This window comes from Cnephaeus nilssonii, assembly GCF_951640355.1.
Source record: "Cnephaeus nilssonii genome assembly, chromosome: 23".
Classification (NCBI taxonomy): domain Eukaryota; kingdom Metazoa; phylum Chordata; class Mammalia; order Chiroptera; family Vespertilionidae; genus Cnephaeus; species Cnephaeus nilssonii.
In genome coordinates this window covers 5,649,304-5,666,781 of record NC_137094.1, presented here as the reverse complement: position 1 = coordinate 5,666,781, position 17,478 = coordinate 5,649,304, and the positions used below count along the sequence as shown (strand labels likewise).

At 59.3% G+C, this 17,478-nt stretch overlaps 1 protein-coding gene across 4 annotated transcripts in view; it reads left to right on the top strand.

The window, feature by feature from the left end:
• Positions 1–17,478, top strand: part of KIF26B (kinesin family member 26B) — a 371,316-nt gene that overhangs the window by 324,761 nt on the left and 29,077 nt on the right. For all 4 annotated transcript variants that reach the window (XR_013813119.1, XR_013813120.1, XR_013813121.1 and 1 more), the window contains exon 10: positions 8,199–8,358. Coding sequence is in view for 1 of the 4 variants with exons in the window: in XM_079763803.1 (XP_079619929.1) it covers positions 8,199–8,358 (160 nt within the window). In the remaining 3 variants the exon portion in view is untranslated. The remainder of the gene's footprint in view (positions 1–8,198; positions 8,359–17,478) is intronic.

Genomic DNA, 17,478 nt, shown 5'->3' with positions numbered 1-17,478 from the left:
TTCGCCGAGTTCCTCAGCTGGGACCTGGGACCAGGGCAGGTGTGGGCACGGCGGGGCTGCCGGGCAGCGGCTCTCCCCGTCTCTCAGTGTCCGCCTCTGTGGGGCTTTCACACCAGGGCGGCGGGGAAGGATTGTCTCAAGGATGCTTGTTGCCCGTGGCCCCCTGAGGAGAGGAACCCTGAGGGCCGGAAACTGTGAGCTAATTGACTGACTCGGGGGGGGGGGGGGGGGGGGGGGCATCAACTCTCCTGGTTGGAGGTGGAGCCTGGAATTAAGTCAGCCCCCTGGGATCTGGGGGTGGGCTCCCCAACTTCTCCCAAGTCTCCTTGTTGCCCGGAGTCTTGCAGGCCAGGATCCTGGAGGTGGGTCTAGGCCAGGCGTCCTCAAACTACGGCCCGCGGGCCACATTCGGGTGTTTTTGCCATTTTGTTTTTTTACTTCAAAATAAGATGTGTGCAGTGTGCATAGGAATTTGTTCATAGTTTTTTTTTAAACTATAGTCCGGCCCTCCAACGGTCTGAGGGACAGTGAACTGGCCCCCTGTTTAAAAAGTTTGAGGACCCCTGCCCTAGAGTCTAGGGGGTGCCTGCTGCCCCCACGTGGAAGCTCTTCCCTTCTCCCATCTCAGCGCCTCCGTTGACCTAGCCCAGTGGTCGGCAAGCTCATTAGTCAACAGAGCCAAATATCAACAGGACAACAATTGAAATTTCTTTTGAGAGCCAAATTTTTTAAACTTAAACTTCTTCTAACGCCACTTCTTCAACATAGACTTGCCCAGGCCGTGGTATTCTGTGGAAGAGCCACACTCAAGGGGCCAAAGAGCCGCATGTGGCTCGCGAGCCGCAGTTTGCCGACCACGGACCTAGTCGTTCCTCCTTTGTTCCTGCTCCTTGGCGGTGGTTTTAATTCCGCTTTAATGAGGCATAGTTTACACGCAGTGACACGCTTGCTGTGTGTCCTTGGGTGAGTTTCGGGAAATCTGTGCGGTTGTGTGACCAGCACCGCTATTGAGATCTAGAGCGAAGCTCCCCACATCCAGTTCCCTGGGGACCCTGTAGTGCCCCCCTGCGCGGCCCGACACTGCGGATCGGATAGTGTTCCTCAATCCAGAAGATCAGACAAGTGGAACCACGTGGCCACGGGTGGCCTTGGGGTCTGGTCCTTACATGTAGCTTTTGGGATCCATCCACGTTGTTGCCTGTACGAGTCGCCCGCTTATTCTTGCTGCCACTCACGCAGCTTTGACGGGGCCTGAAGCCGTGTCCCGGACCCCTGTCCCCGGGCCTGAGGTCTCAGCGTGGGCCTGACCTGGGCCGGAGTCCCGTTCCCTGAGACTGGCTCCAGGGCTCTGACCCTCAGCCGCGGCCCCCTGCGCTGGCCCTCCCTGTCATGCCCTGGGCGCCGGGGAGGCGGGCCTTCGGGGTCTCTCTTGGCAACCAGCGTGGGGGGGGGGGCGGTGTTAGACGGGGTGAAAGGGAATCTCTCAGGGAAATGGGTCTTCAAGGAGCTCACACCACGTACACCAGGCGTGGGGAACCTCTCCTGCCCAGGGCCTTGTGGGTATTTATAATGTCATTCGTGCGCCATACACCGTTATCAGCTTAGACATCAGCCTGCTGTATTTGGTCAGACGTTGAATTCACGCACCCCTAATGCCTTGGCAGGGCCAGGCCAGATGAGTTTGCAGCCTTGTATGGCCCACAGGCCGGATGTTCCCCATCCTGATGCACAGCAACTTTCTTTTTTTTAATATATATTTTTATTGTTTTCAGAGAGGAAGAGAGAGAGAGAGAGAGATAGAAACATCCGTGATGAGAGAGAATCATTGGTTGGCTGCCCCCTGCTCGCCCCACACTGGGGATCAAGCCCACAACCCGGGCATTGAACCGGGGACCCGTCAGTCCGCAGGCCGACCCTCTATCCACTGAGCCAGTCCGGCTAGGGCTAGAATAACTTTCTTAAAGAAGGAAACGACGAGGATTAGGAGAGAGGTGAGAGGTCCAGACCTTCACATCAGGACAGAGTTTCCCTGACAACCGGGAGCCGCTGGAAGTCCTGCCCTCCACGGCGTTTGTGGCCGGTGTCTCAGCCGCGTGCACGTGGGAGTCTGAAAAGTGGTTATTTACTCTTTTAAGTTGTTAATAATAATATTAACCCTTTGCACTCGCTTGCTTTTTTCTCGATTCCTTTATTCTAATGCTAACCGTGTCGAGTCACACTCGACATCCGAGTGCAAAAGGTTAATAATAATAGGCAGAGCCTGCAGCGAATCCGGGTCCTCTCTGCAAAGGGTGCCTCGCCGTGGCCTGGATCGCGGGCCAGTGGCTGCACAGGCGCCGAGGGGAGCGCTGGGGAGGCGGCCCTCGGGGGGCAGCAGACCTCGCTGTGGCAGCTCTGCTCTGGCTCCTCACTCCGTGCTTCCTGGTTCTGCTCTCCATTCGGAATCGGAAAGTAGGGGGGACTCTTGAAAGCAGAGAAGCCGCTAATGAGACTGTTTCAGCTGTAAGAACTTAAAACTCGGCCTCCACGGAAGCGCCGGCGAGGACATTCCTCAACCCGACAGTCCACCCGTCAGTACTTAACCCACCCTGGGTGCTGGCCAAATATTTAACCTCTCCCTCATCTTCTTCCTATTGATACGCTGTGGGCGCAAATTGCTCTTAAATCATCAATTCAGGGTAAAGAGAAAGGCACGTGCCGTTAATGGCTCCCCACACTTCTTCGGTGTCCCTAACCGTCTGCAGAGGAGAGCAAGGAGGGGCGGGGGCCAGGCGCACGTGGGGTGAGCCCCGAGCCCCCGGAGGTGCCCCTGCCGGCCACGCGCCTGGCTGCAGGGAAGGGGGTCAGGCCAGAATGCACGCCCCCAGCCCACGGCTCGCTTGGCGCCTGTGCATTTAAATCTGTGTAGCCTGTAATGAGGAGGTTCGGAGTGTTTTCAACATGGACATGTTGTTTACTTATGTGCATGGAATAACCCCTGTGGGCCTGGCATTCAGACTCAGCGAAGGGGGCGTTGATTAACTCGCCACCTGCCCGGGGGCAGAGCAGCGGGTCGCCGTCCCCTGGCCCTGGGGAGCGGAGATGACTGGTTCAAAGAGGTCTCCGGGGCTGGAGCTAAGCACCCGTGAGCACGCGCCTGAGTCTTATACACACGCGTGGGTGTTATACACGCACAGACCCACACTGAAGTCGGCAGACTGACGTGTGCTAAACATGTCCAGTCAGGATGGGAAGGGAAGTTCCATGTGGGCGTGTCACTGATCTGCACATGCACTAGGTCACGCTTAGAATATTCCCCTGGTTTACAGAGTCCGCGGCGCATTAGTGGGACCAAATCTTCACCCGACACGGAGACCCCCCACCCCGCTTTGCTAATCTGTCCAGGCTGCGGACCCCTGGGAAGTCCAGCTCTGGAGAAGGGACCCTAAGCAGCCGCCCTGTGCTGCATTGTGGACAATGAGTGACTTTCTCTGTCGTCTAGTTGAGCTGCGTTTCCGAGAGAGAAAGACCGGCCCGTCACCTGTGATTCAGAGACACACCCGTCTGCAGCGCAGTCAGGAGTCAGTCAGTAATTGAGGGACTTAGTTTAAAAAGGGAACTCATGTAAAATGGTCCGTGCATGTCATCAACATGTTATTGCAACGTACAGCACACGCACGCGCCTCCGTCCTCGGTCTTCCGATCCGGGGCGGGGCCCCCTCTCTGAGGTGCTTTTTCAGATTGAGGTCCTGCCTCTCATAAACACATTCATGTTCACCGTCTGGTCTGTGCTTCACATTTCTTCTGAGTGACTCAGGAGCTTCAAATGCCCTGTGCAGCCCACTGGAGAGACTTGCTCTAGATTCCTAACATGTTTTCCACTCTATAATTTTCCATTCACACCTATTTAGCATCCTTTTCTAAAAAAAAAAAAAATAACACTCATTTTTATCACATCTTTCCAAAGCACAGGATTTAGTTTAAAAACATTAGTCTTTACATAATCTTGTTATTGCTTCACATAATACATGATTATATTTTACTAGAGGCCTGGTGCATGAAATTCGTGCACTCAGGAGGGTCCCTCAGCCTGGCCTGCACCCTCTCGCAGTCTGGGAGCCCTCGCAGGATGTCCAACTGATGTCCGCGGGCAGCAGGCCTAAGCCAGCAGTCAGATATCCTCAGCACTGCCACGGAGGCGGGAGAGGCTCCTACCACCACAGATGCGCTCACCAGCTATGAGCCCGGCTTCTGGCTGAGCTGCGCTCCCCCTGTGGGAGCTCACTGACCACCAGGAAGCAGCTCCTGCATTGAGCGTCTGCCCCCTTGTGGTCAGCGTGCATCATAGCAACCGGTCATTCCACCATTGAGCCGAAACCAGCCCTCTGACATCCCCCGAGGGGTCCTGGATTGCAAAAGGGTGCAGGCCAGGCCGAGGGACCCCACCAGTGCACAATTGGGGTAGGGAGGGACACGGGAGGTTGGCCAGCTGGGGAGGAACTGCAGGAGGGCTCCAGGGCATGTCTGGCCCATCTTGCTTAGTCCTGATCGGCCGGACCCCAGCAGCAAGCTAACCTACTGGTCGGAATGTCTACTCCCTGGTGGTCACTGCACGTCATAGCGACTGGTGAACCGGTTGATTGTCTGCCCCCAGGTGGTCAGTGCACATCATAGCGAGCATTGAGCGGCCTTAGCATATCATTAGCATATTGTGCTTTGATTGGTTGAATGGCCAACTGGCCAACCGGGCACTTAGCATGTTAGGCTTTTATTATATAGGATCTCTAACGCCAAGTGAAAGAGGCATGATTAGATTGAGGGAGAAGCCCAGCTGACCTAGAGCTCATCTGTGGGGAGAAAAAGTGCACATGCTCAGTAGGAGACACAGCCTCAGCGTGTGTGGTCGCCGTGGAGAGCGCTGGTGCACCTGGCCAGGTGACAAGGTGGGGGTTCCCAAACTTTGCTGCCATGAGAATCGCATGGAGAGCTGTTCAGTGACTCCCAGTGCCCAGGTCACACTCCATCAGTCACATTGGAAGGCGTGGAGTGGGGGCCAGGCATCTGGATTATTCTTTTTTTTTTTTAATAAAGAGGCTAAGACTCCATGTCTAATTATAATAGAACTTCTTTTAAAAAATATTTTTATTGATTTCAGAGAGGAAGGGAGAGGGGCAGAGGAAAGGAGAGGCAGAGAGAGAGAAACATTAATGATGAGAGATTCATGGATCAGCTGCCTCCTGCACGCCCCACACTGGGGATCGAGCCCACAACCCAGGCATGTGCCCTTGACCAGGAATCAAACCGTGACCTCCTGGTTCATAGGTCGAAGCTCAACCAGAGCCATGCCGGCCAGGCCATATGTGTTATTCTTGAAGGTTCCCAGGTGATGCGAAAGGGCAGCAAAGGTTGAAACCACTGGGTTAGGGGAGGGAGGTGAAGCGTTCCATGCCTCATAGATAGCTCGGGCTTCCGCCTTACACTCAGCACTCAACGTCTATGCGACCTCAGGCCGTTTACGTAACAGCTGGCACCTCGCCTTCCTCATCTGTGCACGGGAGCCGGCTCTGGCATTCCCGGTCCTTGCCGGAATGGAGTGATAGCAGGAGAACTTAGCGTTCCCTGGCACCTGCAGGTGATCAGTGAGCACCGGGGACAGTGGCTGGGGGTGGGCAGGGTTGTATGTTGCTCTGTGGGGCGAGTACACCTGTGAGGAGTTTGGTTCGGCCAAAGTCGACTTAAAATATCTGTATTGGATGATAGACAGGATTCCTCAGGGGAGACCGAGCCATGTTCCTTTAGCCCTGCACCTGTGGCCCCCAAATCGCGAAAGTCTCCGAGGAATCTGCTGTGAGGCGTCACCTGTTTCATTCGTGGCTCCCAGAGCTGCCCGCTGGGCCACCTACAGTGACGTGATCCTGCTCCCAGCCCAGGGCCGTGCTCACTCACCTCGTCCCAAGGCGCTGTGAGATTCAGAATTCTGCGACCACGACCCTCCCGCGGGCGGAGCAGCGCCGCTTTCCACCGTCTGCCCCGCCTCTCCGTCCGAGCCCTGCAGGTGTGATGACAGGCCTTTGTTCTCTGCTGTTTTACGACCTGCACCTCACGCACTCAGTTGCATCACCGCAGACGGCCTGAAAGTCCAAATTGGCCCAGCTTTGCCCTTTAATCTGCGGTGCACGTGGAATATCCGAGTCCTCCTGTCTGCAGACTAGTAATTACGCTGCAAAACAGATGCTGTTTTGCTTTAAAAATAACTATTTTCCTTGCACGGTGGTGCGACCTGACCTTGCAGGACAGGAAACGGGATGAAAGAGAAGGAGCACAGGGCACCCTCCCTTTTAAGGATGTTTTGCTGGACATACTGGGAGGCAAACAAAGCATCCCGTCCTTAGTGTGAGGCGTTCTGTGCCGTAGACGCGCCAGGGAACGAGAGCCGGGAAGGAGCGCGCCTGGGGCCAGCATTCACCTCCTTCGCCTTCTCGGCACGGGAGGTGGAAACTGAGGGTGGAGCGGGGAGAGCGAGGTTAGGGCCAGGACCCGGGTTCCCGGTGATCTCGCCTGCAGCATGAACCCTCGCGCTCCACGTCAGCGCCGTCATGTGGCTCCACCTGCAGCTCGGCGGATGCCCAGACACGGCCCCGTGCCCGGCACGTCCACCAGGACCCAGACAGCCACCCCCACCCCTGCGTCGGCTTTCTCTACTGAACCCGGTCCGCCGTGCCCCCACCCGCCGGGTGCCCACAGAAAGCTCCCGTGGCTCCCTCTGCCGTGTCCCTGCCACACAGAAGGGGGAAGGCGGGGGAACCAGGAAGCTGCGGGGGTGGGCGAGGTGCGAGGTGTGAGCTGGGCACCTGGGCGGGTGGGGATGCCGAGGCCTGGCGAGCGAGACGGGGAGGTCGGGTGTATAATCTGGTGAGATTTGTTGTACGTGGGCACCCAGAAACCAGCACCACAGTCTATAGAGGGCACATGCCCATCACCCCAAAAGTTCAGGGACCTTGGCGATCACTCCCTCCAGCTCCCCTCCCTCCTCCCTGCCATCCGCAGGCACCACTGACGGCTTTAGTTCCTCTACGTTCCTTGCATTCCCAGGATCCTACACAAATGGGGTCTAATCTGGGCTGTCCTCGGTGTGTTTCGTCACTTCGCACACTTGCTGGGAGACGCGGTCATTCTGTGGCACGTGTCCCTGGTTCAGTCACGTATGTCTCTGAGGGGCAGCCCATCGTCTGGGCGGATGGGCCACCATTTGCCTGTCCACCTGCGGATGGACATTTGCGCCGTTGCACGCGTTGGCTCAGAGAGGAGGTGTCCGGTCCCTGTCCCTTCACCCGGGCCTGAAGCAGAAGTGCTCACGGGCAAGTTTCTTAACTTTCCTAAGCGTCTGTGTTCTCACTTATGAAGAGGACGGGGGTATTGGCTTCTGGTCTTACCGCGGGAATCGCATGAGGCCGTCTGCGCCGTGCCTGGCGCGCGGCAGACGCTCATCTGACACGTGGGCTCTTCCTTCTTGGCGCCGGCTTTGCCGCTGCCTGGCGTGACCCTGAGTTAGAACCCGGTGACCCCGAGCTCCGGTCGGAGGCTCTGTGATGAGCAACCAGAGCAGGTGGTCCCGCCTGGTCGTTCAGGTTCCAACTCGATCAGTTTCAGGGCCCTGCTGTCCACGGACACACCTGCTCTCCTTCTAGGCATTTCCGTCCCACAGTCCCATCCGGTCCCGCCCACAGGCATTCCCCTTTCGTTCACAGGAGAATCGGTAGATGGTAGAAGGTCGGCGACGTGTGCCGGACGGAATTTAAGGGAGCCATGGCGTTTGTCACCCGGCGTGATTTTGTTGGGGTTTCCCACTAGACCAGTGGTCGGCAAACCGCGGCTCGCGAGCCACATGCGGCTCTTTGGCCCCTTGAGTGTGGCTCTTCCACAAAATACCACATGCTGGCACGCACGTACAGTGCGATTGAAACTTCGTGGCCCACGCGCAGAAGTCGGTTTTCGGCCTGGGCGAGTCTATTTTGAAGAAGTGGCGTTAGAACACTCAAGGGGCCAAGGAGCCGCATGTGGCTTGCGAGCCGCGGTTTGCCGACCACTGCCCTAGACCATGAATGTCAACCTTTTGCTTTCTCCTCTCTTTTCCCCTCGGACTCCCCTCGGAGCTACCTGAAGGACAGGAGAGTGTCTGCCAGACCCTAACCCCTTCCCTTGTCCTCTCTCGCCGACAGTGTCCGGGGGCCGCAGCCGCCTGCACCTCATCGACCTGGGCAGCTGCGTGAAAGCGCTCAGCAAGAACCGGGACGGCGGCGCGGGGCTGTGCCTGTCCCTGTCCGCGCTGGGCAACGTCATCCTGGCCCTCGTCAACGGCAGCAAGCACGTCCCCTACAAGTAAGCGCGCTCCACGCGGAGGGCGGGCGGGCAGGCTGCTGCCGGGCGCGGGGTAGGACGGTCGGGACCGCGTGTTAGTTCAGGGCCAGAAACGCGTCTTTGCTGACAGCCGTGGGGTGCGTGACCCTCCAAAGTCAGAAACGACGGAAATGCTGACATCTACCCTCTCCTGGCTTTAGGCTGCTCGGGGAGAGGAAACAGGGAATCCTCTCAGTTGAGGTCTCCAGTCACCGCTGCCCTTGGGGGTACTGTGCCCACTGTACGGATGCACCTACTTCGTGGTGATGAGAGCAGGGGCTGACGACGGGCTGGCCCATCCCTTAGGACGAGGGCTGCCAGATTTAACCAATGACACTGCTGGCTGCCACGTTAAATTTCAGAAGAACAGCAAATCGCTGTTAGTATAATTATGCCGCCCAGAGTGGCATGAGGTGTGTGGGAATCCTGTATTTTATCTCAAAAGCCGACGGAGCAGAGCTTATAAAGCTTGGGGGTGACCACCCATCGTCTTGTGCAAACGCATTTCCCATGGTCAGGGTTCCTCCCCTCTTTCTGAGCGTAAACGGGGGGTGCAGCTGTACCTCTGACCTACAGCCCGGGGGCGTGTCTCGGCGTGATGTGATGCGTGGGGAAGGTTTTTGTGGAATTTAGAACACTGACCGGTGGCCAGCAAGACTAATCGCGGTGCGCCGTCCTCGTCTGCTTAAACGGAAATTACACCTGCTGACGTGGCTGCCATGAGGGTTAAGCAAACATACATGGGATCGTGGTTTCGATCTGGGAAATCCTCAAACTGAGAGTTACCGACGTGTGGGAGGGAGAAGGTCAGCCAGGCAGCGTATGCCACGGGGACTGAGACGCGGCCCGTGCTCCAGTCCTCTCGCGCCTCTGCCCTCAGGGGATGCCAGCAGTGCCTCACTCTGCACCAGGACCGCGTGGACGGGCGGCAGGAGCTTAACCGGCAACTTCGATTCTTAAATATGGATCCTGCTTGGGTAAACCTAGACATGGTTTCCCCGGCCCTTTCCTATGAGAACAAATTCAAGTTGAAGGTTTATGAAGTTTCATCCAATATTATTTCTACAGTTGAATATGCTCAACTTATGAGAGAGAGAGAGAGAAGGGAGGAAGGAAGTGAAGAGGGAGGGAGGGAAGGAAGGAAGGAAGGAAGGAAGGAGGAAGGAAGGAAGGAAGGGAAGGAAGAGGGAGGAAAGGAAGAAGGAAGGGAGGAAGGAAGGAAAGGAGGGAGAGAGGGAGGAGGAAGGGAGGGAGGGAGGGAGGAGGGAGGGAGGAAGGGAGGAAAAGGAAGTGCTGTTTGGTACTGTCAGGGTGGAGACCGTAGAAAGAGAGTAATTGACCCTAGTTGGTTTCCCTGTCCATGAAAATGGGAACGTGTCTGTTACTGCGGTAACTTAAATGATAATAATGCAGATAAAATTCAAAATACCGCCCTATGAGGTCGCCGATTAAGTGTTTCACTCCTTTCTCTCCCCCATTGTTTCTGCAGAGTGACAGGCTTTTATGGTTTCAATGAGTGTTTGTTGACTGGATGCTGGGCAGGATGGATGGCTGTGAGCCTATGCAATCGCTTTTGCTTTAGATGAAGGAACTTCCTTTTGGTTCGAGTTGGGCTTCATTATAAACATATAGGGAAACATAAAGAACTGTCTTTAGCCCGGCTGGCATGGTTCGGTAGTTGAGCCTCGACCTTCAAACCAGGAGGTCACGGTTCGATTCCTGGTCAGGGCACATGCCCAGGTTGTGGGCTCGATCCCCAGTGGGGGGCGTGCAGGAGGCAGCCGATCGATGATTCTCTCTCATCATTGATGTTTCTCTCTCTTGCTCCCTCTCCTTTCCTCTCTGAAATCAATATATATATATATATATATATATGAGTTGTTTCTTAGCTAGTTCAAGTAGTTCCAGGTTTCTGGTTCACTTAAACACATTTCGCACCAGCCAGCCACCACGACCAGCCCCGTCCCTGGGGAGGGCCGAGAAGTGTGAGGCTCCGTTCTGGGCAGGCGTCTGCCTGGCTCGCGCCTGCGCTCTGGCTCGGAGGGAGCATGGATCACAGTGTTCCCACGCCTGAAGCAGGGCGGGCTTGGCCTGGCTGCCGTGGTGAGCGGCCACGGCCACCGCGCTGGCCCAGCCACCAGGCCTCCTGGGGACCTCGCGGGCCGCCCGTGGCCCGACGCTCCGCCGTGGCCCAGAGCCAGCCCGGGTGTGTGCACAGGGGTTAGTCAGCGAGGAACTGCCCTCTCCGAGGCACAGGAAGACAAGGCGGGATTTCCTCAACCCCCCAGCCCGTCCGTGACAGTCACACGGCTCTGCCTCCCGGAGCGGCAGAGATTGGTGGTTCCGAGCCCAGGCTGCCGTCTGCTGGGCCGGTCTAGCTCTGAGGACTGTGCTCTGCGCAGCGTGGGAGGGGTGCTCAGCCCGGGGGGGGGGGGGGGGAGCGGATTTCTTCCGTCTGTTCCGTTGGGCTCTACAGCCACGCTATGCAGCATCCGGAACACCGCCGAGGTGCAGGCAGCTCTTAGAGGGCAGTTTCCTGGTAGCTGCTGCTCATTCACAGGAGAGCAGAAAGCCAGGCTGCACGTGTGTGACCTGTCCCACCCTCCACAGCACCCAGGAAGACCCACTCCCTCTCCCCTGTCACCCTGCAGCTCTGTGACCCGCCCCACCCTCCACAGCACCCAGGAAGACCCACTCCCTCTCCCCTGTCACCCTGCAGCTCTGTGACCCGCCCCACCCTCCACAGCACCCAGGAAGACCCACTCCCTCTCTCCTGTCACCCTGCAGCTCTGTGTGGAACCGCGTCAGGTGCTTGCTTCTGGGAATTAACGGGAATCCGCCCAGAGGGCACATAGCTGTCCCTTCTCTTCATCCCGGGACTAGACTGTTGTGTGAACAGGACGGGAAGCGAGGTGGATGCCTTAGCCATCCTGGTGCGCGCCCCCCCCCCCCCCCCGGCACTTTGGGTGCCCTGTGGGTGGTGCTGACTTTGCAGATGACCCGCCTTCGTAGATGACAGACGCAGGCGCATACGGGTTCCCAGCGTGGCCATCGCGCCTCCCAGGCCTGCTGGCCAGTCCGAGCGCCATGCTTCAGCCCTGCATGGTGAGACCCTTCAGAAGAGCATTCGGGGGGCAGGAGACCACCCGGGGCTCCCACCCCTAGTCGGTCCTGCACCCACAGGCTGCACAGGTGCCCTGAACTTGGGGGACCCCTGTCTGGGGAAATCTGCTGTAGTCCTGAGTGGCTTGGGGTGCATTTGCACGCTCCCTCCATCGCTCGTTACCGCCATTTGCTGTTCCTCCCGCCTCTTGGCACCAAGGTCACAGGCGTCTCCCCGTTAGGTTAGAAAAACTAAGCTGAGGCAATAAAAGGAATTCCCACCCCCATGGCCAGCACCGGAGCCGGTCCCCGGCAGGCCGCCCACAGAGCTGTCCGTCACAGAGCTGTCCATCAGAGCTGTCCGTCACAGAGCTGTCCGTCACAGAGCTGTCCGTCACAGAGCTGTCCGTCACAGAGCTGTCCGTCACAGAGCTGTCCATCAGAGCTGTCCGTCACAGAGCTGTCCATCACAGAGCTGTCTGTCACAGAGCTGTCCATCACAGAGCTGTCCATCACAGACCTGTCCGTCACAGAGCTGTCCGTCACAGAGCTGTCCATCACAGAGCTGTCCATCAGAGCTGTCCATCACAGAGCTGTCTGTCACAGAGCTGTCCGTCAGAGCTGTCCGTCACAGAGCTGTCCATCACAGAGCTGTCCGTCAGAGCTGTCCATCAAAGAGCTGTCCGTCACAGAGCTGTCCATCAGAGCTGTCCGTCACAGAGCTGTCCATCACAGAGCTGTCTGTCACAGAGCTGTCCGTCACAGAGCTGTCTGTCACAGAGCTGTCCGTCACAGAGCTGTCCGTCACAGAGCTGTCCGTCACAGAGCTGTCCATCAGAGCTGTCCATCAAAGAGCTGTCCGTCACAGAGCTGTCCATCACAGAGCTGTCCGTCACAGAGCTGTCTGTCACAGAGCTGTCCGTCACAGAGCTGTCCATCACAGAGCTGTCCATCACAGAGCTGTCCGTCACAGAGCTGTCTGTCACAGAGCTGTCCGTCACAGAGCTGTCCATCACAGAGCTGTCCATCAGAGCTGTCCATCAAAGAGCTGTCCGTCACAGAGCTGTCCATCAGAGCTGTCCGTCACAGAGCTGTCCATCACAGAGCTGTCTGTCACAGAGCTGTCCGTCACAGAGCTGTCCGTCACAGAGCTGTCCATCACAGAGCTGTCCATCACAGAGCTGTCCGTCACAGAGCTGTCCGTCACAGAGCTGTCCGTCACAGAGCTGTCTGTCACAGAGCTGTCCGTCACAGAGCTGTCCATCAGAGCTGTCCGTCACAGACCTGTCCGTCACAGAGCTGTCCATCACAGAGCTGTCTGTCACAGAGCTGTCCGTCACAGAGCTGTCCATCAGAGCTGTCCGTCACAGACCTGTCCGTCACAGAGCTGTCCATCACAGAGCTGTCTGTCACAGAGCTGTCCGTCACAGAGCTGTCTGTCACAGAGCTGTCCGTCACAGAGCTGTCCATCAGAGCTGTCCGTCACAGACCTGTCCGTCACAGAGCTGTCTGTCACAGAGCTGTCCGTCACAGACCTGTCCGTCACAGAGCTGTCCGTCACAGACCTGTCCGTCACAGACCTGTCCGTGCCAGACCAGCTGTGGCTCACGTCCTATCCCTGCCGTCTGCACAGACTCGGAAACTGGGTTGTTGTAATCCTCACCCGAGGATATTTTTCCGTTGAGCTTTAGAGAGAGTGGAAGGGAGGGGGAGACACAGAGGGAAACATCAGTGAGAGAGAGACATGGATTGGTTGCTTCCTGCACGCGCCCCTACCAGGGTGGGGTATCGAGTGCAACCGAAGTACGTGCCCTTGACCGGAATCGAACCCAGACCAGGACGCTTCAGTCTGTGGGCTGAGGCTCTGTCCACTGAGCCACACCGGCCAGGGCGGACGGCTGGACGTTTTCACCACCACCCGGCTCTCTCACAGTGGGGTTTGGTCCCGTGGGGAGGCTGTCTTCGGGGGACAGACCCCGAGGAAGCAGCTGGAGCCCTAAAACAGCCCCTCCATTGGCGACTGCCGTGCCCGGGGGCGGGTGCATGGCAAACCGTCTGTGTGCTCCTCTGCCGGCCGGCCAGACGCTCACACGCTGATTCTGAGCAACAGGCGTTTCACACGTCCGCCCGCGTGGAGCAGGGGGTCACGGAGGCTCCATCCCTCCGTGGCCCTGAGTGCTGCGTCCGCCCCCCGGGTCACGGCTGGGCACGCAGCCCCCGGGGGGCGCCCAGGGCCTCCCGCACGGCGGGGCCTGTGGCCGAGACCAGACCTGGTCCTGTTGGTTGGGGTCCGTCGCTGACTTCCTGCTGCCAGCCTCCCGGGAGGGGCGGGTGGAGCCCGGGCTGTGGCTGTCAGCCCCGGTGAGCGGTCCGGAGCCGAGGTCATTTCTGGGAACGTCGCCGCCTCGGAGCCCAGCCGTTCACCCACACCAGCCAGCAGCCTGGAGACTCAAATTCGAGGCGGCGATTGTGGCGAAATGACCGTGTTAAAATAGAGGCGGCTCTTTAAACGTCACCGCTCGCCTCTCCGTGTGGGCAGTGCAGGCAGGACGGGCGGGTCTGGGGGCCGCAGAGCGAGCAGCTCTGAAGAAGCACACATTCCCGTCCTCGCTCGGAGAGGCGCTCTCTCCCGCGGCCGGTTATTATCATTTTTACAATTTTTATTGATTGATTTTTAGAGAGAGAGGAAGGGAGAGAGAAACACCGATTTGTTGGGCCATTTACTTATTTTTTTAAATATTTTTTATTGATTTCAGAGAGGAAGGAAGAGGGTGAGAGAGATAGAAACATCAATGATGGGAGAGAATCTGGATCGGCTGCCTCCTGCACGCCCCCTACTGGGGATGGAGCCCGCAAACCCGGCATGTGTCCTGACCGGGATTCAAATTGTGCCTTTCTGGTTCATAGGCCGACGCTCAACCACTGAGCCACACTGGCCAGGCTGTGCCACTTACTTTTTTGCATTCATTGGTTGCCTCTGGTATGTGCCCTGACTGGGGATCGAACCCGCAACCTTGGCATATGGGGACAACGCGCTAACCAACGGAGCTACCCGGCCAGGGTCCTCGCAGCCAGTGAGGGAGGGAGGGAGGGAGGGAGGGAGGGAGGGAGAGGAGCTCATGGTTGGTGTCAGCCTCACTGTGAAGGTGTGTGCCCCTGGCTCCCGTGGGCGTGGAGGTGTGTGCCTCCGGCTCCCGTGGGCGTGAAGGTGTGTGCCCCGGCTCCCGTGGGCATGAAGGTATGTGCCCCCGGCTCCCGTGGGCGTGAAGGTGTGTGCCCCCGGCTCCCGTGGGCGTGAAGGTGTGTGCCCCGGCTCCCGTGGGCGTGAAGGTGTGTGCCCCCGGCTCCCGTGGGCGTGGAGTGTGTGCCCCCGGCTCCCGTGGGTGTGGAGGTGTGTGCCCCGGCTCCCGTGGGCGTGGAGTGTGTGCCCCCGGCTCCCGTGGGCGTGGAGGTGTGTGCCCCGGCTCCCGTGGGCGTGGAGGTGGGTGCCCCCGGCTCCCATGGGCGTGGAGGTGTGTGCAGCCCCGGCTCCCGTGGGCGTGGAGTGTGTGCCCCCGGCTCCCGTGGGCGTGGAGGTGGGTGCCCCCGGCTCCCGTGGGCGTGGAGTGTGTGCCCCCGGCTCCCATGGGCGTGGAGTGTGTGCCCCCGGCTCCCGTGGGCGTGGAGGTGGGTGCCCCCGGCTCCCGTGGGCGTGGAGGTGTGTGCAGCCCCGGCTCCCGTGGGCGTGGAGGTGTGTGCCCCCGGCTCCTGTGGGCGTGGAGGTGTGTGCCCCCGGCTCCCGTGGGCGTGGAGCTGTGTGCCCCCGGCTCCCGTGGGCATGGAGCTGTGTGCCCCCGGCTCCCGTGGGCATGGAGGTGTGTGCCTCAGGACCCGAATGTGTGTGATTTATGCTTAACACGGAATCAAATAGGTATTTTCCAGGAAAAATGCAAAGGAATATCCATGCATCAGATTTACATAAGACGGCGGGTAATGGAGAGAGCTCTGTGTAAGGCGTGTGTGTGTGTGTGTGTGTGTGTGTGTGTGTATGTGCGTGTGTGTGATGTGAGACACACACCCAGACACATAGGTGTATTTAGCAACCTCTACATGCAAACGGATGCTGTATTATCACCCGACTTACAGGGAGAACATCAATTTAGAACTATTCGCACAAACTCCGGGTCCCAGTTTGTAGCATTCCCCGTTTAGAAATAAAACAACCAAAGTCTCCGGTTGCCAAGCAACGGCCGCAATGCTAATTCCCAGCGTCGCTGCTTCAAACATACTCATCTCCATCATTTTAAGGCCGTAAGGACGCGGAGAAGGCGGGTCCGGGCCATCGCCGGGACACAGAAATCCCCGTTGCAGGAGGTTCAGCGTCCGTCCCTCCCTTCACGCCTCTGCCTCCACGCGCCTCCTGTCCGGTGGCATCTCCACGTTTAATCACGGAAAATCCCAGAGGCTGGTCTTGCTTTCCGGAGAGCTGAGGCCGCGAGTGGACTCTGGGGCATGAAGCCTACCAGGTCCATCACCGAGCCACCACGTCCCCGGGGGGATGGGCCGTCGGGGACCCGGGTCCCTTGCTGGTGGGTGGCAGGCAGACTCCGCACGCCACCCTTTCTGTTCCGAGAGCCGCGCTCCGGCCTCTGAACGGGGAGCCGGCTGCTGGGCCCGCTCACCACCTCTCGGCAACACCGCAGTGTCACCGTTCTGTGTCTCCTGCGGCCGGTCCCTCGTGGCTCATGGGCCATCGTTTTGGGGACAGAGACCTCCTCACTGGCCTTTAGCTTTTCAAGGTTTTCCCCCTGCTCCCTCCTCCCTCCTGTTCCCTCCTCCCTCCTGCCCCCTCCTCCCTCTTGCTCCCTCCTCCCTCCTGCTCCCTCCTCCCTCCTGCTCCCTCCTCCCTCCTGCCCCCTCCTCCCTCCTGCCCCCTCCTCCCTCCTGCCCCCTCCTCCCTCCTGCCCCCTCCTCCCTCCTGCTCCCTCCTCCCTCCTGCCCCCTCCTCCCTCCTGTTCCCTCCTCCCTCCTGCCCCATCCTCCCTCCTGCCCCCTCCTCCCTCCTGCTCCCTCCTCCCTCCTGTTCTCTCCTCCCTCCTGCCCCCTCCTCCCTCCTGCCCCCTCCTCCCTCCTTCTCCCTCCTGCCCCTCCTCCCTCCTGCTCCCTCCTCCCTCCTGCTCCCTCCTCCCTCCTGCCTCCTCCTCCCTCCTGCCCCCTCCTCCCTCCTGCCCCCTCCTCCCTCCTCCTCCCTCCTGCCCCCTCCTCCCTCCTGCCTCCTCCTCCTCCTGCCCCTCCTCCCTCCTGCCCCCTCCTCCCTCCTGCCCCCTCCTCCCTCCTGCCATCCTCCTCCCTCCTGCCCCCTCCTCCCTCCTGCCCCCTCCTCCCTCCTGCTCCCTCCTCCCCTCCTCCCTCCTGTTCTCTCCTCCCTCCTGCCCCATCCTCCCTCCTGCCCCCTCCTCCCTCCTGTTCCCTCCTCCCTCCTGCCCCATCCTCCCTCCTGCCCCCTCCTCCCTCCTGCTCCCTCCTCCCTCCTGTTCTCTCCTCCCTCCTGCCCCCTCCTCCCTCCTGCCCCCTCCTCCCTCCTTCTCCCTCCTGCCCCTCCTCCCTCCTGCTCCCTCCTCCCTCCTGCCTCCTCCTCCCTCCTGCCCCCTCCTCCCTCCTGCCCCCTCCTCCCTCCTCCTCCCTCCTGCCCCCTCCTCCCTCCTGCCCCCTCCTCCCTCCTGCCTCCTCCTCCCTCCTGCCCCCTCCTCCCTCCTGCTCCCTCCTCCCTCCTGCCCCCTCCTCCCTCCTCCTCCCTCCTGCCCCCTCCTCCCTCCTGCCTCCTCCTCCCTCCTGCCTCCTCCTCCCTCCTGCCCCCTCCTCCCTCCTGCTCCCTCCTCCCTCCTGCCCCCTCCTCCCTCCTCCTCCCTCCCGCCCCCTCCTCCCTCCTGCCCCCTCCTCCCTCCTGCTCCATCTTCGCTCTTGGTGTTTTCCAAACGCCCACAGTCCATCCTTGAACCACGGAGCCCTTCACAGCTGGTC